Here is a 25,401-nt window from a genome sequence, read left to right as displayed (position 1 = left end):
AGTCACTGGAGGCTCTGATGGTGCAGGATCAAAACCTTTCCTAAGTACTAATCAGTACTTTAATATGTGAGTAAAAGTATTCCAGGTTACACAGGTTGAAACTTGCTCTCCTCCCTTAAAAAGGCACCAAGTGTGCACTATTGCTTCAGCAAATATTCACATTAATTAAAAGTCATGGATCAAACTTAAATACAAGTGCTCCAAACCAGGTTCCAAAGTTTTCCTTTACACATCTCCAGCACTATCCTGGATCTTCAAAGCTAATAAGCATCTGGGAACTTCAGACTAGTTCTGTTTTTCAGTTCTTGCAGTCAATTAAACATAAATTGAAGAGAATTATGTTAAAATCATTTAGAATACTTAGCTAAGCACTTAGTTTCATAAAAAAACTTTGGGGCAGAGAGAAGTAAGTCTCTAAAATAATAATCTAAATTTTAAAAATGTGCAAAACCCCACACTCGTTATATTATATATAAAAGGGGTGAACTTCGATACACAGATACTCTCCCCATTCAGAACATAAAAGCTTACTCATGATTTTGTATGCAGTTAGTCTATATGAACTGCTCAAATGCCTCAGTAAGTTTATTACAAAAAAACACAATCCAAGTGCCTTCAAAATGTAATGATATCAGCAGTTATAAATTTCTTACAAAAATGACAAGATTCATACAAAAAAAAGGTTTTTTTCCTAGTGTACTAACCAATACACTACCAGACAGTAGGTACTGGGAGGCAGTTTGACTAATATACAGTATGGCCAAAATATACTTTTCTGTTATAAGTCATGAGATATAACAAAATGACTTACACTGGAGACTTCAAGTGGACTAGCAAGGAACCACTTGACTTCACCTAAAATTTGAAGCCAAATTTAAAAAAGATATTCACTTTGAATAGCTTTTGAATTATAGAGGAAGATAAATATAAACATAAGTGGTTGTCCCTCTATTCCTATCACAGATATCACAAATGGGATGTCTGATATTTTACTATGAAAGATTCTCTTCTGTACAGCTCTCTAAATCTAGCACTTCTGAATTAAATGGAATGAATTTAAACATAGACCAAACTTGCTGCTAAAAAGAGTTAGAAATACAATCCTGTATAGGAGATGTAATACTGTACCCAATTAAACAGCATGTCAAACTAAGGCCAAAAAATAACTTTTAAGCTCAAACCTTAAAATATGGAACATATAGATACAATTCCCTGAAATACTTGTAAGATCTGGACTTCACCACTATTTGATTTAAAAAAAAAAAAAAAGAAGAGGTAAGGAACTGAACAGAAAAAAAGTAGTAAGAGTAGGATCACACGGTCCAGTACCTTAGCTCTACTTGCTCAAATCAGGGTTCTTAGCTACGCTTGACCTCAGGCTGACCTTGTTTATATACCAACAAACACTAATGAAACTTGACATCAAAGTAAACAGAACAAAAACATACAGCTAGAGGGTAGGTACATTTTCCTACAGTACTACAACTTCCAAATTCTGAAATGTTTTTAGTTGTTATGCTAGGCAATTTTCAACAGATCAGGATCATTTATGGTTAAAATGAATTGAAAAACCAACAAAAATCTTTAAATATACAACATTTAGTTTTTCTTCCAGCTGGGCCAAATATGTAAAGGATATTATTACGAGCCACCCACAGCATGCACAACATTACTAGCAAATCTGACTATTCTGATTTAAAATCGTGAAAGAACTTAGTATGCAGAAGTTCTCTTCATTCCATTATTTTTCATTTACCAAATAATAGCTAGTAAATCCTTAGCACTAAAATCTTAAAAGCTCTTAAATATATTTCCTAATATTTTCATGTTAATTATTTCTTATCTTGGAAAGATATTTGAATCTATTCCTCAGCAATGGCATTTTACCAAATTGAGATTAATCTTGTACCAATTTATGATCATTCTTACACCTTTTACTTTCATTAATGAGATACTGAATTTACATTTTTGTGTAAACCAGCAGAAGAAAAGGGTGGAAGAGATACCCAATGTGCCTTTATACTGACAAAGACAAATCAAAGCAAGTAGTACCTCAAAATCTTACTTACCAGTTAACTAGTAATTTCAAAATATTGTTTTCAATATTTTGAATGGCTGAACAGGTGAATGGTTCTGCTTTCTGAAACACCAACTGTATTTACTAGTCTACATTTTGCAACAGTGGTAGAGGACACAGCATTTTGAGATACATATTCATGAATCTGATGTTAATGAAGGCATTTACATACACTTGTCTAATTCATACTTTCTTCTCCATAATCCTACAGAACTGCATGTTATGTTGCAGATAACAATGTAACTTTTAAGTACCAGGCACACCATACAGACAAGACCTGATTTGCATACCATGTTGGTCAGAGGAGAAAACCACAACCTTATTGTACACGTGTAATTTTGAAGATCCAACACAGAGGAAGATCATCTTTGCAAACTGTGTTTCTATAAGAAGTAGTTATTAATACAATGGGAATGAAGGTCTTGTCTAGTCCCCTACCCAACACTTTATTTGTCGTCTTTGCAGTTAAAAAAAAAAAAGCTCAATATAGCTGTAAATTGAACTCTGTGGAAGTAACTGGAAAGGAGGACTTCCATGGAAGAAGGTTTCACATCCTCAGAGGTTCTGTTAAGCAATGAAACACATAGCTATAAACCCCACAGTTTTATCTGTGTTTGCAGATGTAACACAACACATCACTAAGTAAGGTATTATATAGTTTTAAATATATGTTAAAAATTTAGGCTTATAACTCTGTCTTTGCATTGTGTGTTCTATGAACTTTCTGGAGTGAATATTTTTTTAAAGAAATAAAACGTAAGAACATAATAAATAACAAAATAAAACTGCCTATACAAAAAGCATGAGGACTAGGCATTCTATCGCCAAAACTTATTTTTTGAGTTTTGGTGAATACTTTGTCTCAGTTTCCTTGCTCTCTCCCATCTGCACTGCAAAAGCAATGGAAGAAGCCACACCCTTAGCATGTCATTAGTTCCTCTGGGCTACATATGAAGGCCAAGAGAGGAACACGTGGAGCGTATTGCAGTCTAGCTACTTCATTTGGCCCTGCATCAGCAATGTTAGCACTGCTTAACGGGTTGATCATCAGTCAAGAAGCAAAGAACCTTCACGGCACTTCAGTTTGATTTATGTCTATTTTATCTTCTTCTGGGCTATCTACACTGGTTTTGAGAGTTGCTTATCAAGGTTTCCTCGGTGTATGCTTCAAGAGACAGCACAACTGAACAGCTCACTGTTTCTTTTTCTGCCAGAGGAACTTTCTACCATTTTACTGAACTGGACTGACTTCCTGTAATCCACATGAGGACTGAAGCAAACTCAAAGTAAGCAACTCAAGCTCATAGCCTGGAAGAAGAGAAAAAAGAGCCTGTCCACTTTTGATATATTTGAGATGTAAATTTGATGCAGGTATATCCTTAGGTTAAGACAGAGGTATTACATATTATTAGACTCCTCTCCTTAGGGTGCCTATTAATCCAAAAGACAGGGAAGAAAGTAGCCAGTCAGTTTCTTTCACTGCAGAGACACAGAAAGAAATATATGTGTTCAAAGTGCCCATTTTCTGTGTTGTGACTACAAAGCCTCATACCCTGTATCAATGGCAGCTATTCAAAATACGCCAGAACTAAACATTACAAAACGCAAATAAAGAAAAACATTCGAATTTCAGTAAATATAAGGTTATACTTGTGTTCCACTAATTAGTTTGAAGGTTCCAAATTCAATCAGTCCCCAGCAATAAAAATAACAAAAATGGTGTATATTTCTATACAACTGCAAATGCACTACACTCATATGTAAAGAGGCTAATGAAAAATTTTGGATGCCTCAATATATTTGCTTGCATTCCAGTTTCCTATGGAAAAAAGTTGCAGCATTATGTTCTGTGCATCTGTGGCTCCTTTCTTAATTACTTTTGAACTTACTGGACAATTTCAAATGGATCTGACAGACAGAACAGAGGACTCAAAGATAATTACGTTACTACAGTCTTCATGAAAATAGGCAGTCAAGTAGAAGAAGTTTATCTGCAAGTATCCCAACCAAGGGAAGAGTTGCAATCCAAATTCAGATCTTACTGAACACAAGTGGAACACTGTGTATGCTTCCTCAAAAGAAAAGTTTCTACTACAGCCCATATATTCCTACAGACCATCCCTAGAGACATGGTAAACTCATGGGAAACAAGACAATTAGTTCTGCCTTTAAAAAAACTTGCTAAGTAACAAACACATATAGAGCCAGACTTTAGTTGCTATCTCTAGTGTACACACAGTTATCTTTTTACTTTTCTTAATTATCAGGGCTTAGCTTAATGGAAGTTACATGTGTGGATTGATGTATAACACAGGAGTTTTAAATCTCATGACATACTGTCATGTATTTAAACAGAGACTGCTTATTGAAGTGGTGAACCTTTTTAACAAATACCAGTTCCCAGTTCCCAGCTGCCTTCCTACTCATGAGCACATAAAAACCTCTTATAGTTACAAAAAGTTATTGATAGGAATTAACAATTGAAATGCATCACATTTTCCAATATATATAATCTGGCAGCTACAAGAAGGATGACCATAAGTGGATAGCTTGCCACACATAAATTTGAGAACTTGTATTTTGGCACAAAAGACATTTAATGGACCATGTTTTGATTTCTGGAAACAGGGAATACATGTTGAACACACTGCATTATACATTTTGGACTAGTGAGAAGGCCCTAATAGTATTGTTTACACACTGTATGTTCAAAGATCCACATGTCACACAGAAGTGGTTAATAAAGTACTAAAGTCAGTTCCTACAGGATCCTTAACTTCTAAAATTTCAATCTATTTACCTCAGTGCTTATAAATAATTGTAGAGTGGTTATCTCTTACATTCCTTTCACACAATTAAAATTCTTGACAAATAAATAAAAGTCACCTTTTAAAAAAAGATCATATTAATAATATAAAAGCCAGAGAGATATTTTCTGTGAGTGACCAAAGCTGACCAAAATCTTAACTGGGACACCTTAAATAAGTTGAATTTTCTGAGGACTGGTCCTCGGTATTTTCTAGCAATCAAACACAAATGATAATTGCTTTCTTTTTTTTTTTTTTCCCAATACTTTTCCCAATACTTTTAAAATACTTTTCCAAATTCAATTTCTTGAAATGTGTAATTTATTGCAAAGATACATACAAAACAAGTCCTCGTAGAGATAACAATATAGATGGCTATAACTATTTGGATCAAGTTTGAAAAATTAAATAGAAAGGAAATCTTAAAGTAAAAACCAAGAAAAATTAAAAACATTTTAAAAGGGACCTTCCAGAAGAGGACGCCAATCTTAAAATGTAAAAGCACTCTGGAGTGCTTGTTTGTAAGGTGTGAAATGAATCTCATCTATGGTATGCTGCATCATTTTTCACAGGAATTACATTAATGTCTTCTGCTATTAAAGCACTGTACCATTCAAGATAATATTGTTGCTTCTAAAAAAGAAGAAGAAATGATAGACCAGATTTTAAATTCCAAAAGCAGCCATAAATATTGGGCATTAAAAAAAAAAAAAGAGAATGCAATGAAGTATCAATTTTGTTGTTAGACACTGTTAAAGTCCTTTTTTAACCCAAATAAAAATTACACTTAGACAGAGTAGTTAACTCAGATGATCATATGGTGTACATTATGGAGCCAGAAAGAATGTCATACATATTTACAGCTGAATTTTTTGTACTAATTATTTTTTAAAAAATGTAGAGACCAGGATAAGCAAAGAAGAAATTAAACACTGCAAGTCAAACCCAGCTGTGGTTCACTCCAGTGACACAACCTGAACTGTCAAAAGATATTATTTCCATTAAAAGCCTGACAATCATAGGGATAATATTAAAATTACTTTAAATGTACCCAAGAAATTTGCTCTAAATCAAGATGACCTTGCATGGGATAAAATAACTGTCTCAGTGATGCTTACAAGGCTGGTTTTACACATATAGGTCTATTAAGTAGCAAATTCTCTTTTTCCTTATTTAGAAGAATGGTTCTACAAGATTTTTTAAAGCAAGTTTCTCAAAAGAAATTTTAATATTAGGTACTAAAACTCCCAGATATTAAATGCAAAGAAGAAAATCTGCAAAACAGGTGAACTTGAAAACTTAAATTCTTTAATATAATTGGCATCTAAATAAATGAACTGAAAAACCAATTAGTCTACAGAAAATCACTTAAATTATTGTTACTTTATATTATTCCTTACTATAGGTAAAGGGAGCTGCAGTCTCTGTTACATATAATTCAAGACAACATACATGTTTAAAGAAAATGGCTCAATTAAGGAACTAAAAAGGCATTGACATACCAATTTAATTTGCAACTGTCACTTACCTGAATTTAATCAATAAAATTGTAAGATGTATCACAGATCAAACTGACAGCAATGAAAAACCAGGCCATTAATAAAGTGCATCTAGAGATATTGCATTTAAAGATCTATTTTTAAAACTATATTCCTACACTCTATTGCCAGTGATAAAGCAGAACCCCACTGATATTAGAAGGATTTCTCAGAGGAAACAGTAGCAGGGAAACATAATGATGCAAAGTTTGGTCCACAATAAACTGAACCTTTTTCTTACTTATAATCTACTATCTAAGCAATTTAAACTAACTTGAAAAATAAAGTAATAAATACTTGCAGTAAAAACACCTTGTTTAAAAACTAAAATTGTTAGGAAATATAAAAGTATATTGACACATATTTGTATATACTACTAAAGATTATATTTTGAGCAAAGTTAACACTTCGACTATGTTATCATAATACTACATCCTCTATCAGATAAATGTAGCAGGGACTGTATATAAATTGTTTCATCAGGTTGTAGTGCTTGAAAATATTAACATATGCGTTTATTTTGGAAGTAAGTCTACTTACAACTGAGTCTGCATCTGGACACTCCCTATTAGAAAAAAGAAAATATACAATCATAAAATATACAAAATATCTTATTCATACAGTTCTGGTACTTCCCTTAATATTTTCAATTAATTTGAAACACTACATTTGATCCTTTTGCCTCTTAGACTCTGTTAAATCTTTGTTACAAATAATCAACATTCAACTGAATGACATTTAAATAAAAGTGGAAAGTTTATGTTCAAAACACCACGGAAGAAAAGCTCAAAAGAATGCTGAAAAAGTAAACTCACAAGATATAAAAAAGAAAAAATATCAAGGGAAGCCAGGAGTACCATGCTGTATTCTAGATGAATTTACTTTAAGAGATAGGTCTCTGTTGTTGATGTGCACAGTAAGTAAAGTCACCATTGCTAATAAAATAGTCCACATGCAATTGCAAAACACTTTGGACAATAACCAGTTCCCAAAGAAATTAAGGCTATTCTTAGAGGATTTCAGAGTTTCTCTCTTTTAGAATTTCATTGTTTATGAAATTCTAAAAGAGAGAATTTTTTCATTCTCGTTCATGTCTGCCAAGCACAGTTCCAGTCAAGCACTAGAAGATGTCGGAAAAAATAAGAATACCCGCCTAATAAACAGTTAAAAAATCCAAACAGTTGTCAGCAGAAAGGCAGTGATTGCAAGCACATTTTTCACAAGTGTTATATTTTTCCACTATAACTTTGATTTAAGCAGTAGTATTAAAAAAAGAAATGAATGACACTGATTCTCTCTGATGTCTGCAAAAAGCAGAAGCAGTTACATTTACAGAATGTGGGAATAACTGAGTAGCGTACAAGTTCTCTCTAATTTGCATCTTGACAAATAAAACTGTAAGTGCCAGTGTAACTGAACAACAGTGTGTTTATATAATCAGGCTGAACATCCTAAACACGCACTTATAGAAAAAAGAGGGGAAAACCCCCAAATTTATTGCAATCTAAATCATCTTCTTTAGAAGGCTAAACAGGTCAAATGTAAAAACTGTAGTGTCTATAAAAACAGGCACAAAAACCTGCTAATGTGGAAACATTAATAAGAAATTCAGTACAGCCTGTTAAGGAATTGACAGTGAGATGAAGGATGCCATCTCCTCTGAAAGGCCCCACAAAATAAAACATGTGGCCAAGTTTCTAATTGACTTACATCTTATCTCCCTCTGCTGGCTAAACTGAATTCATAGCAATAGAAAGAGCTGTTTTAAAAGCTATTTTACAGCTTGAAAAGACAAAGCATTAGACTTCTCTCAAAAGATACAACAATCAGATTTTCAGACATGAGGTTTTAAAAAGCGTACTCAAACAAGCCAGCCTGAAGTCCATTAAAATTAAGAAATGCGAAAGCTGTGAGGCAAACTACAATGAAAGTAGTTTAGCTCATAATGAAGATTTAAAGATAGAAAGGAAAACTCAACAGTTTGCAAGTGCTGGTGAATTGAAAAATGATGACATTGGGTTTTAGACAAATGTGCTTTTACATCACTAGATATATGATCTTTTAAGACTAAAGAAATAGGTCATGCTTCTAGTGTAAGGTAACATTTCAGCAAATGGGGATTCTGTAAGGAAATTTAAGGATTGTAGATGAAAACTAAAACAACGAAATCATGCAAAGCAGTGGTTAGAAAAAGAAGCAAAATCCTTGACTAACCTGTATAACATTATGTAACAGAATACCCTGTGTATAGTATTTTCCTGTGTAAAACTGTTACTAGACATAATATCCAGCTTATGTGTCAACACTTTAAAAACTGTATTGATAAACTGAAAAGCCTATAAACCATCAGAGTTTTTCTAGATGTGGAATGCCTGCCCTACACAAACTAAAAAAGCTTACAGCCTAATTTAACAAGAAATTCAGAAAGGGCTTAACCTCTATGTGCAAAAAAGTTTCTGATGATACAGAGTTTCATCATGTACAGCTTGTAACAGGATAATCAGCTGAAGATTAAATCAGACAAAATTTAGACTAGCAATAAGATTTTTTAAAGAGATCATAAATACCAGAATATTTTACTTAAGTACATAATGAATCATTTGTTACTTATTTGTGATGTTCTTGTTAATTTAGAAATTATGAATTATTGCAAGAATCTCTGTAAAAGCCTATGGCATGTGTTACGTAGGAAGTCAGTATCATGCCATCATGCTTGTTTCTTTCTAACTTCAGAATCTATTCACTTCTGTATTGTGTGTAAATACAGAAACAAAACAAATCAAATTTCAGTCCAACTTGTTGAAAGCAAGGCAAATTTTTTTCCCATTTCAGAATAACTGAGCTGATTTATATTTTTTGATATGAAAACCAAAATTTTTTTCCAGAAAGAGAAACTGAGATAATCTTTCAATGTTAAATAAAATGTCTTTGGGAAAAAAGCAGCTTTTAGAAAACTACAATGGATAAGCATGCAAAGGTAGAAAGCGTTTCACACAGTATAGAAGCCAGTTTTCAGCCCTCAGTTTCCAAGAAAATTCTTCCGTTACAGGTGAAACAAATCATGACCGCTGAGTATTGATACATTGAGTCATACACCTGGAAAGAGTTAATTTGGAGGGTCCGGACTTTTACTGGCTCCACAGAACTACTATTAATAGCCGTAAATCTTTGCTGGGGACAGACTACATTTCATCATACGCCAAATAATAGATGGAAAAAGATGCATGGTTTGCAAGGAGGCTTATAACATACATGACATGTGATTAGCTTGAGTAATAACTCATGTGGTAGCAAAATAATTATTTTGTTAGACAAGAAAAGGTGACAGCTACAGAATTCAATCATACAACAGTACTCAATACTACCAAAATCACTACTCTGCAATTAAATATATTCAAGACACAAAAGACAAATGACTGAACATACTTTTTTCTTGCTATTTGATACTGCAAGTTTTGCATCACACACAAAAAAAGTGTAATATCTGGAAATAACTTTCCAGAGAGAATGGATTACACATTTTAATTTGATCATTATAAACTAAACCTTCATTAGAAAAAAATAATTATTTGTAACAGAATAGTACTCTCAGACTACTGCTGACCAAAATCACACTATATACAACACTTCTTTACTCCAGCTTAATACAGTACAGAAGAGAGGGTGTAGGAAAGACTAAATCACAGAAAGAACAGAAATACAGAGAAATTACTTAAGAAGACACCACCTTGTAGCTCTAAAGGCATGACAGACAGAAGAAAAAGCATGGTTTAGAAGTGTATCACTATTAAAATGAAACACCAGAAGAAAAATAGCTATATGCAAGTAATAAGCACCTGCAGTTCTTAGATCATTAATTTTTCAGCATTATATTAAAAGCTCAGGCTGGTAAAATATTTTTTTGAAGTGATTTTAAAGTATGTATGTAGATTTTGCCTCTCAGAATATTTCTATATTGCTATGTTTGTCAAACTACAAGTTATTTTCTGTTAAATCAAATACTCCTATTGAGAAAACACATCTAGATAGTATGAAAAAAATACATTGGAATATAGTGACCATGACTACTATGTAGACTTCAACCAATCCTTTTATTCAAACTCACTTTCTGGCAAGTTTTAACTCCTGGGAGATAGAGCACATGCAATGGATACAGCAAACGGTATAGCTGGGACATCAGTCATGAGTTAGAAAGACGGACTTTCAGAAATGAGTGTGTACATGATGTACTGAAAAAATATTCAAAGATTTTTCTGTCCTTTGATACTGCACACAAACATTTTTTCTAATAAAAGAGTAACTGAAGCTTCAATTCTGCAAATGTAGGCATCCAGTACTTTTTCCATATACAAAGCTATTATTTTATTAGGAGTAGACATGAGAATTACATTATCTACAATGTTCAAATGTTGACCAAGGGAGACCTACTTACATATGGACAGGAAACAATGAAACATGAGTACACTACTATGAATATATTTATGTTACTTCCTTAAAATCATTAGGTACAAAAATCGTAAATAGCTGTGACATTTTGATACTCACAGCATACTTCTAAACTTCTGCTATAAACCCATTCTTTTGTTAAAAATCAACTAATATTTATCCCCATACTTTCACTAGTTTTCATACAAGACAAGGTTTCAAGATGCAAACATACTTACACAGATTCAGTATCTTTTTCTTTTTTCATTATTCCTGATAAACCAAAAGGCTTCCTCTTCCGTGGTTTCATTCCTATGGAACAAACTCTTTTCATTTAAAGATCAAAGAGGTAAGTACATATTAGCAATGTAAAACATGGGTGCTTACTAATGTCACTACATTTTAAATGCTGTCACAAGTGATACAAAAATATAACAGTGGAGATAGGCATAGAGGCAAACGCAGGGAACATTATTCCGATTTGTTGTTAAATAATATACCAATCAAAAAATTAAAATATGGTTCAACACATTAATAACTAAGTCGTTATAAAACTGCTTTGCATTGTACACCTAACTCTTCAAGTTGAGTATGCAGACTGTGACTTTTTTAAACAGAAAATGGATGTACTGCCAGTTTGAAGGAAACGGACTCTGCTCACAAAAACTCATCAGGAGCCTTTGCTCCAGTCAGCCCCAAATAGCCAATGCACTTGGATCAGAAAGTGAACCCTGCCTCTCCCAGCTACTGCAGTTCAACATCCTATTGTTATTGTCCTGCATGTAGCTGCAAGCCCCTGTCTCTCCTAAGAAGTAGGATCTTGGTCCTGTAAAAAAAGAGAACGTCTCTTGGCTCTCCAGCTGATGCTGATTTCATGATTTCGCAGCGCTGTAGCCAACTCTAAGGCCAGCTGTCACTGAGTCTGGAACCATGCCCCCCCTCTGTTGTTTCTTCCCCATTTTTAGAACTGGATACATACAGCTATAGTACGGAAAAAAAAGTTTGCTTTCGTAACTGTTTAATGTACTAAAATACATTTAAATATTCCATCAGACTTGCTATCACATCTGCTTCTCTCCCCAGTTTTTGCTGAAATGACGTAGACTGCCAAACAAAATGACTAGGTGCAAGCATCTGATCCAGCCAGTCTACAGTTTTGTTTTGATGTATGATACTACTGACAGCATGCTTTTGAGCAAAATGGTGGAAATAATTTGATTTCCAAAATTTAACAACTGTCAATTCAAGCACATAATTAAAAAAATCATTATATTCCCCTTTACAGAAATACATTATACAGCACATAATGACTCTCTCCACTCTTAGAAATTTTCAGGTTTAAGTAACTCAAAACTTCTCAAATCAGGTAACTCTAAACTCAGCCATATCTTATATTTCAATAGAGACAGTACTTGCTCCAAAATTATTTTAAAATATTAGTCTGGGCTTTATTTTCTTTCTGTGCCTTATGCTGCTCAAAATAATGACAAATGGAGTATGAGAGCAGTTTCTGAACATGGATCTCTCTGCTTCAGTCAAAAAAGATTTTAAGTCTCAGCTGTAATCTTGGCAACTTAAAAGTTGTCAGCTGCTATAGCTATACTGTCAACTCCTCTGTCTCAAAAGTAAATACACAGTTTATGCAAATAAAGCCATTCTTAATCACTTAAAATAGTCCCCTAAGCAAAATAAGCTGTGCCAACAAAGAAAGGCTTTGAGACCATAACACTGCATTAGACTTGGTATAACTAATATGGTAACAATAGAAAAAGCCTGGGCCATGTTTTGACACTTGTAGATTAAGTTACAACAAGGTCATCATTGAACCAAATCCAACCTCTGCAAAGACAGCATCTTAGCCAAAGTATATTTATAAAAAACATTAAAATTCTCTGAGCTTTGGGCATCAGGCTTATAGAGTATCGCTGGTCTTATTTACACTGAAGTTTGTTTCTCACAAGGAAAACCACATTTTAGTCTACTGGAGTACTTGGAAGTTGTAGAGATTCACACACTGAATACTCTTCACTCTGTAGTTTCAGGTCCTTATCCACACCATTCTTACGTTAATAACTGTGCTACAAGAACTCACCTTCAACTGCACTGGAGGTGTTACATTCTTCAAATTCAATAGGACCTTAAAGAAATGACGATGAAGATAAACATTAGGTCAAATTTAGTCTAAGATATTTTAACGACTATTACTATTTCCTGAAAATACTAGATAATTGAATTATAAATTTGGGTGGTAACAGAAAAGCACAACTACCTTGCCAACTGTCAGATTGTAAAATCATACATGTACAAGTGATCATTAAACTTTTGCACTCTTTTCATCCCAAAAAATTAAACCACTAGTGCACACTGTCTAAATACAATTCAGTCGCTCATGTTATTACAACTACATGAAACATCTCTAATTAGTGCCCTCTTCTCAATCAAAATTGCATCTATAATATAGTACCAGCGTAAAGTTTGCAATTTATCTTCTTTTAATGAACAAGAGCTACATAAAGAAAAATAAAAAAAGGAAAAAAGCATAGCTACAGCCCTAATTTTGAGATTCACACTTTTGTTAACTCTGTATTGTTAGTTCTTCTGTTTCTTCTTCATAGCTAATGACCTAGATGGTTAAAAGTGCTATGCAGAATCTTAAACACAGCAATAAAGAAGATAAAAGACTTAAAAAAGATTATTAATACTGAACAGGATAAAACCACAGAGAACACTAGTTAAGTGCTGTATCTAAATAAATTCATTATTATGGCTGTCAATTACAGTTGAGACAATGTATCAGTCAATTGTCATTGCAAAGTGAAGTCCTAACCCTTATTCCTGGAATCTGACCAGGTCTAGAATTTATTTTACCCCACTATGAGCCATTTTTGGGGAGCAAACATGCAGAAAAAAATAATTATTTTCCTGCTTGGGGAATGGCAGAATCATACCAGAGCTCACGAAAGTACAAAGAAAGCAGCACATGCAGGCAGGCACCATTACCTTCAGCCCACACTAAGAATGAGCCCTTTAGCCCTTGTTTGAAACACTAGCGTGCAACTGTATCCACAGAATCTAAACCAAAGTTTAGCATGCTAGCAGGGGGACAGAGGGGTTATTACTTACCTTTCTGTAATAACTTTGAGGGAGTGCACATAAGTTTATATATAGGTATATATTTTATATTACAGGTAGAGGGGAAGAAAAAACAATTCACAATTCTATACTCAAAGGCAGCCAAAATCCATGCTGCCCCCCCACTTATGCAACCATGTCAAGTGAGAGTAAAATCTTGAAAATTTTAATTAAAACCAACTAGAAGTAAAGCGATTGTGGAAACCTCAAATACAGAAACTGCTTTCACTCTTGCCCCAAAACACACCTGCTAGTAAGTGCTTTGATTTATTTATCTTTATTATGAAGTTATGATTATTTGTGAGCACCTACCATAAAACCATGAGCTGCACAATTTTCAGGGTATTTTCACATGAAATAAAAGGTGTACTTGAAAGTGTTTTCTAGGATTTTCACTCGTACTTTTTTCAAAATGAATGTGTCATACTCTTAGTCTTAAAAAGAGATAGCTGATACAACTGATCTCAAGTACAAGAAACATGGAGACTACAAGCTTCAGTTTGATTTTAAACAGTACACCATAGCAAAACTTTGTGCTGCAATTAGAGGTGCCACAATGCAAGTAAAATTAATTTAGCTCTGATTTAGTATTGTAAATTACACAACTGGGATTTTTATTTGATTCATGCAGTTAAGTACCTCAAATGGTTCTAATAGTAATGTCACCCCCAGTATGTATATTATACTCTTGCAGTGCAAAAATGTGTTCAACTCAGCATAAATGCCACATTTTGATAGCATTTCTCAAAACTGCAAATGAAAAAATTTATGCTTATGTCAAACAGATAGAAAGACAATTGAGAAGCTGACAATGTAACTCAACACTGAACGATGTTAAGCAAATTGAATTATTTTAGACATATTAGATAAAATCTAACAGGTTTCTTCGAAATCTTGCAGAACTCCAAAGATTTTTTTAAGGAAAAAGTGTGCTCAAAGTAATGACTTGTATTTATTTTAATTAAGACTGAGCCTGCAAAAATTTTCCTTGCCAGTAAAAAAAAAGGTCTGAATGCTTGTAAAACTAGTAGCAGGATGAGAATCTGGCACTACAGCCCATCAATATCCTATTTATAATTGTTTGGCCTTCATATGAGGCTTCTGAGAGCAGAATGTCAAAAGACCAATCTCAAATGGCAATCTTAACTGCCCTTTAAATTCAATTATTAAATAATTTTAAATGGAAGTCTAATTATACAACATAACAAGACAAAATACAAATTCCTAACAGCTCTCTCATTCTACTAAATATTGTAAATACACAGGCATTTCAAACTGGTCTTGCAATCCCTTCTCCTTTGCTCTCCACTAGTCAGCACACTCCACAAATCAGCAAATCAGGGTATCTCACAAAACAAAACGCACCAAAAAAGTCCAGAAAAATGGATTTAGAGGAGTGTAGATGTCTACATCCCCACAGTAATTTCATCATCATCTGTTTTAGGAATTTAAACTCTATTGTTCAAAATATATTGAGCAAGAAATTCAGAAAAATACTATAAAACATAGAAGCTGTAGAACAAACCCATTACTTCTTCAGCATTACAGTTCAGACAATACATTTTTCATCACTTTGCTAAGGATTCAACTACTTCTGTTTCTTGCTTCTATACATATTCCCATTTGGCCAGGAAAAAGAAAAAAAATAACAAAAGCCAAACTAACCAGAAACACTCATCCCCAAAACAAAAACAGAAGGAGAAAACCCGTGAACAACAGCGACTTAAACATATTTTTAGAGAAGAACAATACTCAAACTTGTCTGAATACCATCTTTTTCTTTACCCTTTCCAGCTATTAAGACTTCTCCCAGTCTTTTAAGACTTTTACACTAATGATTACAATAAATATTCAAGGTTCAAGTAAAACTTAATCTTCAGACCAGTATCTTTATCTTTCACTTCTAACATAACCAGAAAGCAAAAATTTTCTTTAATAACACATCCAAAATCCTATACTTTTTCTATTACACTTGCCTTACACTCGTCTTTCAAGGTGAGTTTTTTCACAGCTTGATAAACATTTTATTTGAAGAGACAAACATTCATGCTTAGTACAGAAACGCACAGATATGAGAGTCAGATTAGCATTTTCAATTAGGTTTAACAAAAGCTGGTTTACCCCCTAAAAAATTAACTTCACTTTTGCAACAATGTATTATTTTTTCCTAAGGAAGACTATAAAATACAACCTGAAAAAATCTCAGTTACTGAAAAATTGCCTAGGATAGTAATGAGAAGGAAGCTGCACAAAAAGATTCAGTAAGCAGGTCCCATTTTCACTAAGGTCTACGAAGTTAACTTGGAAATTTTAAATACACTTTCTTCTTAATTATACCTCTTAGCTTATTTTATATTACACCAAAATGGGCAGAGTTATCATTAGAGTACCTTCTCCCCACATGTGCTCTTTTTCCTTCCCCTGTATCTACTAGCTACTTTACTGCAGGAAAGATAAATAACAATCATGAAAACAGCATTTTCTTACAACAAATTGTGTGGATAAGTTACAATTCAAAAGCATCTTTCAATCCTAACTTACTTTTCCTATTTGACTCAAATTTCTACAACAGCCTTCATCCTTTGGAATCTCAGAAGTTTAAGACACCAGTGGGTGTCACTAGTGAATCCACAAATGTTGAAAAATTAAGTTCAGCTTTTTCCTCCAAAGCCCAAAGATGTTTGCTGGTTTTGTCAAATTTGTAAAATTTAACCCAACCCTACTAATATAACACACGTTGCATTACTTGCTTGCAGAAAAGGCAAATTCATATATTTTTACCTTTTGAGCAGAGCAGAGTTAAACTTGTAACAGTTTGAAATTTTCTTAGTTTTGTTCTGTAACTTGAGATCTCCCAACAGTTCTGCTTCCTATATGCCTGCTATAAAGAGTATCATGTTTTGCCTAGGGAATAGTATTTTTAAACCGAAATAACATTACAGAAATAGACATTGTCTGTGGCACTCTATGGTGATTCAATTTAGAAAACAGGATAGCTTTTGGTAGCCCATGTAACAGCTGGAGTCTCCTGTGGGCAGATGACTTTGTGCCCAAGGAGGTAATAATATTGTAGCCCAGCCAGAAGTGTGTACTGTGACCACATCATCTCCTGCTAGAATCAGCTGCAGTGTCCTAGCCAGCCAAAACACATATTGCTATGGGAGCATAGAATCAATAAGTAATTCAGATGCTTTCTTAAGAAGTTCCACTGCACTGTCCACTGTACTTGTGTATTTGGAAACAAAATCATCTGCACTATCACTGCAAAAAAACCTCAGAAAGCTTTCTTCTCTGAGCCCCAATACATCTATCTTTCTGATTCCTGATGCCTTAGTCATTAGATAGTATAGTCAAAAACACCCAGTGGGTTGCCATTAATGGAGACTGGCAGACAGGTGTAATACATAGATGCAAGTCAAAGCACGCAAACGCGTGTGCTGGTATCACCAATAACTTCTATAACAGTTACATAAAAATTTTAAGGTGGATGCACTACTACTCTATAAGGCAGAAAAGTTTTCTTAATAGACTTGTGCCCAGTGATTGAAGTATAGATAAAGCCTTAACATGGATTTCAGCTCAAAATCTGGAATATTATAATGTCCAGAATTTTTGAAACAAGTACACAGATTCACTGTCCACTGCAACATCCAAAGAAAAGCAGTTGTTTCACATTTAAGAAGTATTGCTGATGCTGGGGACTGAAGTAATTTCCTGAAGCAGTCTCTACAGTTCCTGCCACGTGGTAGCCCAAAGCACCAAAAAAGACCATCTAGATGTTGCCATACTGCAGTAAAGATGATAACAATGATGTTCTGCAGTACAATAGTCAAAACACTGATATTTCCTTTGTTCTTTTCCTCATGACAAGACAACAACGTGAATTGAGGAGGAAGCCTGTTCTCAAGCATTTGTATGAACACAAAATAAAAGCAAATACTAGAACTAAAGCAGCACTGCAAAAAACTCCAACCCCCCCACATTTTAAGACACAGAGTAAGTAAAAAGTTACAGCTAAGATCTAGTCTAGTCACTGCAGAGGCCTCTGAATTAATGTTCTGTTGGGTTCAGCATGTATAGCTTCAGGCTCAAGACAACTTTTTTTACACTGACCTGCCTGTTGTTACATTGATTCACAGAACAGCAACCGTGATTTGAGGATCTCAAATATCTGTACATAGACTTGGAAGTATTTGTTATTGTACACACAGAGACAGAAAAAATACAGTGCGTATGAAGGTTAGCCTTTATAATAGAAAGAGATACGAGTATCTAGTTGGATTTCAGTCACTTAAGGATACTTAGCTAGCTATCAGTATGCTAGTCAGAATTTAGTATTCTACAAAGGGAGCACGCATCAAAAAATCAGTAAGATCCTCTAATTGTATGTAAACATTCCCACCAAGCGTCATCTTAAAGCATTTTCCAAGGCAAGCTGCTGCAGCTCACAGCATTCTACCAGCCAGGACAGATATGGACACGAAGAAAAGGCAAATGGATGATGGTTTTATAGACACATGGAAGCAGACAGCTGCTATTTGACAAAAGACCGAAGCAAATAAATCAGGAGTAGGTCAGTTCTTAGGCTCTTGAAAATGAGGAAGTTTTTGTTTGCTAGAGCTGAAAAGGCAAAAGGAAATTTGAATAAATGGAAATTTTAAATTTCAATCTAACATCTTACAATAAGTGACACTGGCATAAATTAAGCTCCAGTGAGTTTGCAGCTTGTGATGCATCTCCTAAACGGTTCAGAAAATACATGTCCTTTTTTTTCCTGTTACAAGAGGCATGTGAGTATGTAGGCTTTCATGACACTAACAGGGAAAGTAGATGGCTAGCAATAGGGAGGTACTGATCTTATTCAAAGATGAAGAAAATGTAATTGCACTGTAAATTGTAATACAGTATCTACAACATATTTAGCCCAGGTCTGTGAGAACAATATTTTTAGAGTATACACAAGGCAACAGTAGAAGACAGTTTATAAATAGCAAGCTTACACCTGCTACTTAATTTATCTACGAAGTGACACTAATTATCTTGAAGATAGACAAGTTTGTTGTCAACTGCCTTGAAAAGAGGTACAAAACTTATCTCCACAAAATCTCTTACAAAAAAACTCTGTGAGGGAGACACTGGAATAATGTTTTGCTAAGGTCAGAACAATAAAATAATTAGCACTTTCCTCAATACAGGGGGAAAAAAAAGTATTACTGTTTGGATTCCTAAACAAACAAGGCAAATATGAAAGCTAACTACCATTACTAGGAAGGAAAACATAACATTATGTCATACTCTGAAAAAGAGCCCCCAGTAAGTATATCAATGAACTGGAAAATCCTGCAGAGCTAAAAAGGTAAACAAATCAAGAAGTCATCAAATCCACTAAAAACTGCTTTACATTTGCATCTGCTTTTGTAAACTGTCTCCTTTCTTGTTTAGGAGGGGTATACATGACAGAAAGAAATGTTATCCTACCCAAGCATATATTTTTATTAATTATATTTAATTTCCAATAACTGGAAAGAAAATCTGCCCTTCCCCGCATCCTGAGGAATCAGTTTACACACATGCATGCACACATACAAATATTAACATATCTGTTTCAAGAAAAAGCTTTAAAAAAACCTCCATAAATCTGTACTTGTAGTTACAAATACAATAACAAACCATATTCTTGTTTTCGATAAAAACAAAAGTTTGTCTCTTTGAGTGTAAATCATGCATGAAAGGAGGACAATTTTTTTTAAACTGCATATGCTTCACATGCTGCTTCAAACGGCAAAGCTTTGCGTGCCTGGCTCAGTGCCAGTTGACAGCTCAGCTGGATATCAATGCACATTCTGACCCCCCTTGCAGCGTGTCACTTCTGAATTGTTTCCGCAGTAGAAAGTTTATTCAACCTCTCTCTCAAATTCAGTGGACCGACCATCATTCTGCTATTTAATCATAGCAGAACAGGATATTTTTCTGACAGCACTAAAGCCAAACAGCAATTCCTAATGAACAGCTTGATACAAGTGGAATTTCAACTGTTTTAGCCTCAATTAATTCTGCTGTCAAAACAAATGACTGCTTTTAGTGTTTAGATGTCAAGCTGCATCACAAAGGTCAATTTTGTCTGTACACAAACATATATGCAATCTTTTTCTTGCTATCATCTGATCCTGTGACATGTTTATCAAAAATTTTCAAGCTTTCAAGTTTAGGAGCCAGGAAGCTAAAATGTATTTTCTCAGCTTTACTCTTTCTAACACTAACTTCTCATTTTTTATTGCCTGTCTAAAAAAGATAAATGATTTTATAAAAAGATATGGAGAATTTTATTTTTCTCCAGAAAATGACTTTGTATTCTAGATTTAAAAAAAGAAGAAAGAAAAAACAAATTCAAGCATAGCATATTTGTAGGAATGCAGACTAAAGATGAATGGCTGTTACCATATTTGAGGAAAATAACGTATTTGTGAGATATATATATATATATAGATATATATATATATATATATAATGCTAGTACCAGACTGCTGCAAGCAAACATTAGCTTGCGGATTCAGTCAGCTCTACTTTGCCAAAAAGAGGATAAGGGACAGAAAATACAACTGGCCTGTTAAAAGGACAATCTGAGAGAAAATATTGAATTAATACTGGTAAAACTGTATCCTTTAATCTAATTCTACAAATGCACAGTTTCACTACAATAAACACTGAATTTCTGACTACTCTTTGTAACATCTTCAGGATTATGTATCGAGCTAGCTGATACATAGCCTCTAGAGATGCTTAAGACTTGACTGAATCCTCCATTTTTTCAAAACTCATGTTGAAAAAAGAAACCTATAGCATGGTGATAGTATTCCTTTTGAAAAATAAAAGATAAGAGGTGATAGTGGCAGCCTAACTACAATTATCAGTAGCAACATATGTCGCACTTCCAAGGAATGTCTTTTTTTAAATGAAGAAATTAACATACAAGGAGAGCATCTATTAAATAAGCAATCAATTCTAACCCTGCACTCAGTTCACCGGATCAAAGGAAACATTATTCATCTCAGGCTCTTTTGGTACTGTGGGTACAAGCTTCATGAATACAGCAAGCACACTACTCTCAAGAGGCAGTATTTCTATGTGGCATACAAAGCAAAAACAAAGCAGAAAAGAATCATAATCCAACTAGCTTTAAAATAATTATCAATTAAGATGCTTATCAGCAGCAAGATTTTTTTTTCACCTAAACTAAAAAGGTGGCAAACATCTTCAGTTACAAAGAAAATATTTTTTATTGCTCAGATAAGACAAGAATTTTCAACAAGAGTCATTAAACACATATCCAAGGTCAGAGATCCAAGCAGACTGCAACACCTGATTATGACAACAAACACTGGAAGTTACATGCGGGAGCTATGGACATGCACACGACCAGTATGATCAATCAATGCCAATTTATTGAAGGTAAGCAAGGCCTTTTACAGCTTTCTCCCGTGCACGCGAACAGTACGTGGTACAATCTTTATGACTGGACAGTTAGCTTTGTCCACACGCTTCAAGCCTTCTTGCGATTGGATAATAAGCGCCACACTCAATGTCTTTCTCCGCCCAACCCATCTCCTGGAGTTGTTTGTTTGCTGAGTTGTTTGTTCTATGTCCTTGTCATGTCCTTGCTGAGGCATGCACACGTGGAAGATTGCTCACATGTCCATTATCTCCCAACATATCCCTTTTTTTGGTTTTGAGCAATCCACATTCCTTGCGGGCTTTTTTGCAATGATTGTTAATACAACAACTAAGCATGGCAAAATAATAACAAACATAACAATTACAACAATTACAACAATTCCCCCTTGTAACAACTTCTTCAACTATCCTGTGAACATAGTTAACTTTCCTATGTAACTTGGGCTCCTACTGGTTTGGAAGGGATTTCAATAAACACATTCAGAATGTATGAGCATTAATCACTGTCAGAACCATTGCAAGGATTAGGATTGTGAGCTTGACCTTCTTTCCACGGCCGCACCCACCGAGATGGAACCCACCGTAAGCCATGATCTGTAAGGAAACAGATACAACCTCTGCCTGTTAATTGTACTTTAACAGGTCCTTCCCATTGCCCAGTATTTGTTTTTGAACATAACGGTTGCTGTGCACCCATCGATTGTTCAGCATCACCCTTTATTGCTAAATTGTGAATCATCACTGGTGGTTCTTGACGCTCTCCTGTAAGCCTCAAAAAATTTAAAACATATAAAACTTTGTTTAATTGTTCAGCTGGCATCATACCTGACATTCCCCTTTTTTGTTTTTGAAGCATTTGCTTCAGAGTTCGATGAGCCCGTTTGATGATTGCTTGTCCAGTGTGAGAGTGTGGAATTCCTGTGCAGTGTTTAATGCCCCATAAGATACAGAAGTGTTGGAAGCGTCCAGAAATATATGCTGGACCATTGTCTGTTTTGATCTTTCTTGGCACCCCAAGTACAGCAAAAGATCTATATAAGTGTTTTTCAACATGTTTAGCTGTCTCTCCAGCTTGAGCTGTACCCCATATAGTCATGGAGAAGGTATCAATAACAACATGTACATATTTTAACCTACCAAATTCTGCTATGTGAGTAACATCCATTTGCCATAATTACTGACAGGATGGGCAAGAGGCGACAATGCCCTTCGCATCCGCAAAAGTAATTTTAAATTGTTTATGCAACATTTTTGCTGACTGATGCAAAAAACTATGAGATTCTCCAGCTTGTGCAAACAAATTTGGAGAGGGCCCAGACCAGGCTGGAGCAACCAATTGATCAGCTAGTTCATTTCCATACCCTAATCCTTCTTTGAATTTGGTGACTTCTGATGTGAGTAATAAAGTAGACAACGCTTCTCTGATCAAGAGTGTGAACTAGTTGTTGCAACAGTTTCCCTAAGTATTTATTCTTTATTTCTTTTACTTGTACTCATTCAATCCTTTTTAAAACTCCTACTACATAGAGTGAATCAGATATTACATTTAATCCCAAATCTGGTCAGGACAAAAATGCCCACAAAACTGCTTAGAGTTCTAATGTCTGCAAGGAATCTTCTCTTTGGCCTTGAATGAGGTGGTATTTCCATTCCTCTCCTTCTAACCAGGTACATGCAGCTTGCTTTGATTTTTTCTCTGCATCTGTAAAAACTGTTAACCCTTGAACTGGTACTTCTGATTGCATTGGAAAATTTTCGATTACTTGGTTCATTAGCAACAGTAGTAATAGATGTGCTGAATAAACATTGGACAGTTGGCCAGTATAATCTTCAAGAGAAACTTGCAATGCCTCAGAATGTCTAAGCAGCCATTCTAAATATTCTTGTATTAGTGTGACAATAATAGTTTGAGGATCAGTGCCTATAGTTTCAATAATTCTGTGTCTGCCTTTCATAATTAACTGTGATACTAATTCTGCTCTTGTAGTTATGGTTTTCTTAGGGGTATGTGCAGTAAAAATCCACTCTAGGATTCGTAATGGTTGTCTTTGTTCTGAGTTCCATTGCATAATGATGGCTAATAGATATTGTCTATTTCCTCCACTGTTGATAATCATCAGTTGCACTGGGAGTTCCAATTGCATTCGTTGTTGTGATGGTTTAAGCCCTGCCGGGACCAAAGACCACGTTGCCATTGTCCCTCCCCCACCCTCAGCTGGTCAGGCTGGAAGTGAGGCACAAACCCTGGGTTAAAATAAGAAGAAATTTAATACAACAGTGTAATAAGCAATCTGAACAACAACAGTAGCAATGATAACAACAATAAACAGCAATGACAGTAAAAAAGACAAAAGATATACAGAGAAATACCGCAATGGATACAGACAGCCCCGTGCTCCCCGTCACCAAAGCCACAAAGGAAAAAGTTCCTGCACTCCTGCGCCTGGACCTGACATCAGCATGGTATGAATAACCCGGCTGGAGATCCCTTCCCCCTCTCTGCTGGGGAAACTTAATCCTATCCTAGCTGAACCAGGACAGTTGTGCATGACACGACTCTTAATCTTATCTGTAATTTTCTGCAAAGCAGTTTTATGTTCCCGTGTCAAGGTTCGTTTACTATCAGCTTGAACAGTAGTGTTCAATAATGGCATTAATGGCTTTAAATCATCATTGGTAATACCACATAGATTTCTAAGCCATTGGATATCTCCAATCATTTTTTGGATATCATTTAATGTGTGAACCTCTGTGTTAATTTTTCATTTCTGTGGACGAATAGTGGCATTGGTTATTGTCCACCCTAAATACTTCCAAGGAGAGGTAGGTTGTACCTTTTCAGGGGCTATTTTCAAACCTTTATTGGACAGTTCCTTTTGCAAATGACCTAATATAACTTCTGATTGCATGTGTTCCCCGCCTATTGATATATCATCCATGTAATGGTAAATAATTAGTTGGGGAAACCTTTTTCTGACTGGTTCCAATGCCCAGGCAACAACGATTTGACACATAGTGGGAGAATTCTTCATCCCTTGAGGTAACACTACCCAATGATACTGTTTTGCTGGCTCAGCCTTATTTATAGATGGTACAGAGAATGAAAACTTCTCCCCATCATCCTCATGAAAAAATGGTGCAACCACCTCACGCACAGCAGCTGCATAAGCTGTAACATTACCTTGCTGCATCCCTCTATTGGTTAATTCAATCATGTCAGCTACAGACATTCCTTGCGGGAGGGTAACTAACAATCGCTTGGTGGACGGGTTAGCATTCTCAAAGGCCATTAATTTAAACATGTTTTCCTTCATTTCTATGGTCATGTCATACTGCTGTTCAAGAGAGTCACAGAGGTGATCTACAAATTTAGAATAAGGCTCATTCATTAAGACCTTGTTTTACTGTTACAAATTTATCTTGCTGTTTCCCTTCTGTATCAGGCACAGACATTAGGGCTTGACAAGCTAGTGACTGCGACAGTCGCAACACTTCATTAGAGAAATTGACTTGCATATCTACTGCTGCAAAGAGTCCTGTACCTAATAACATTTGCGCTTGAACAAGATAAAGTGGATTGCCTTGTGGTCGTGGCTGAGCTTGCTCGTTATGAGCTAATTTAGTCCATGCAGACAACATGCAGACAACTTTCAGACAACATTTTTTGAGATGGAGTTAATATAACTGCCGCTATTTGATCAATATCTTTTGGAATTAACAGAAATGATGAAAAAATATAATTAATAATTTGTTTTGTTAATTGATGATGAAGATCACTTTGTATTACTGAAGCTCTAGCCCTTTCAAGCAATTTTCAATCTAAAGGATCCTATTCATTAGTACCGCTAACACTATTAATAGAAACAGGAAATGCTTGTACGCTTTCAAGGAATAAAAGACTCCTCCAGTACAGCATCTCTAATAATCCCCTTCCATCAACGCATGGCCACAGAGGCACTCTGCACCTGTG

The 25,401-nt window shown here is 34.9% G+C and overlaps 1 protein-coding gene across 3 annotated transcripts in view; it reads right to left on the bottom strand.

Moving 5' to 3' along the window:
* The window catches only part of FCHO2 (FCH and mu domain containing endocytic adaptor 2), a 110,412-nt gene that overhangs the window by 33,078 nt on the left and 51,933 nt on the right, over positions 1-25,401 (bottom strand). For all 3 annotated transcript variants that reach the window (XM_074933287.1, XM_074933288.1, XM_074933289.1), the window contains exons 9-11: positions 12,940-12,984; positions 11,087-11,159; positions 6,963-6,987 (exon numbers count right to left, since the gene is read on the bottom strand). In XM_074933287.1, the coding sequence (XP_074789388.1) occupies positions 6,963-6,987; positions 11,087-11,159; positions 12,940-12,984 (143 nt within the window). The remainder of the gene's footprint in view (positions 1-6,962; positions 6,988-11,086; positions 11,160-12,939; positions 12,985-25,401) is intronic.

The sequence above is a fragment of the Athene noctua genome, chromosome Z (assembly GCF_965140245.1).
Source record: "Athene noctua chromosome Z, bAthNoc1.hap1.1, whole genome shotgun sequence".
NCBI lineage: Eukaryota > Metazoa > Chordata > Aves > Strigiformes > Strigidae > Athene > Athene noctua.
Note: the sequence above shows the minus strand (reverse complement) of the source record. Positions and strands in the feature narration are given on the sequence as shown.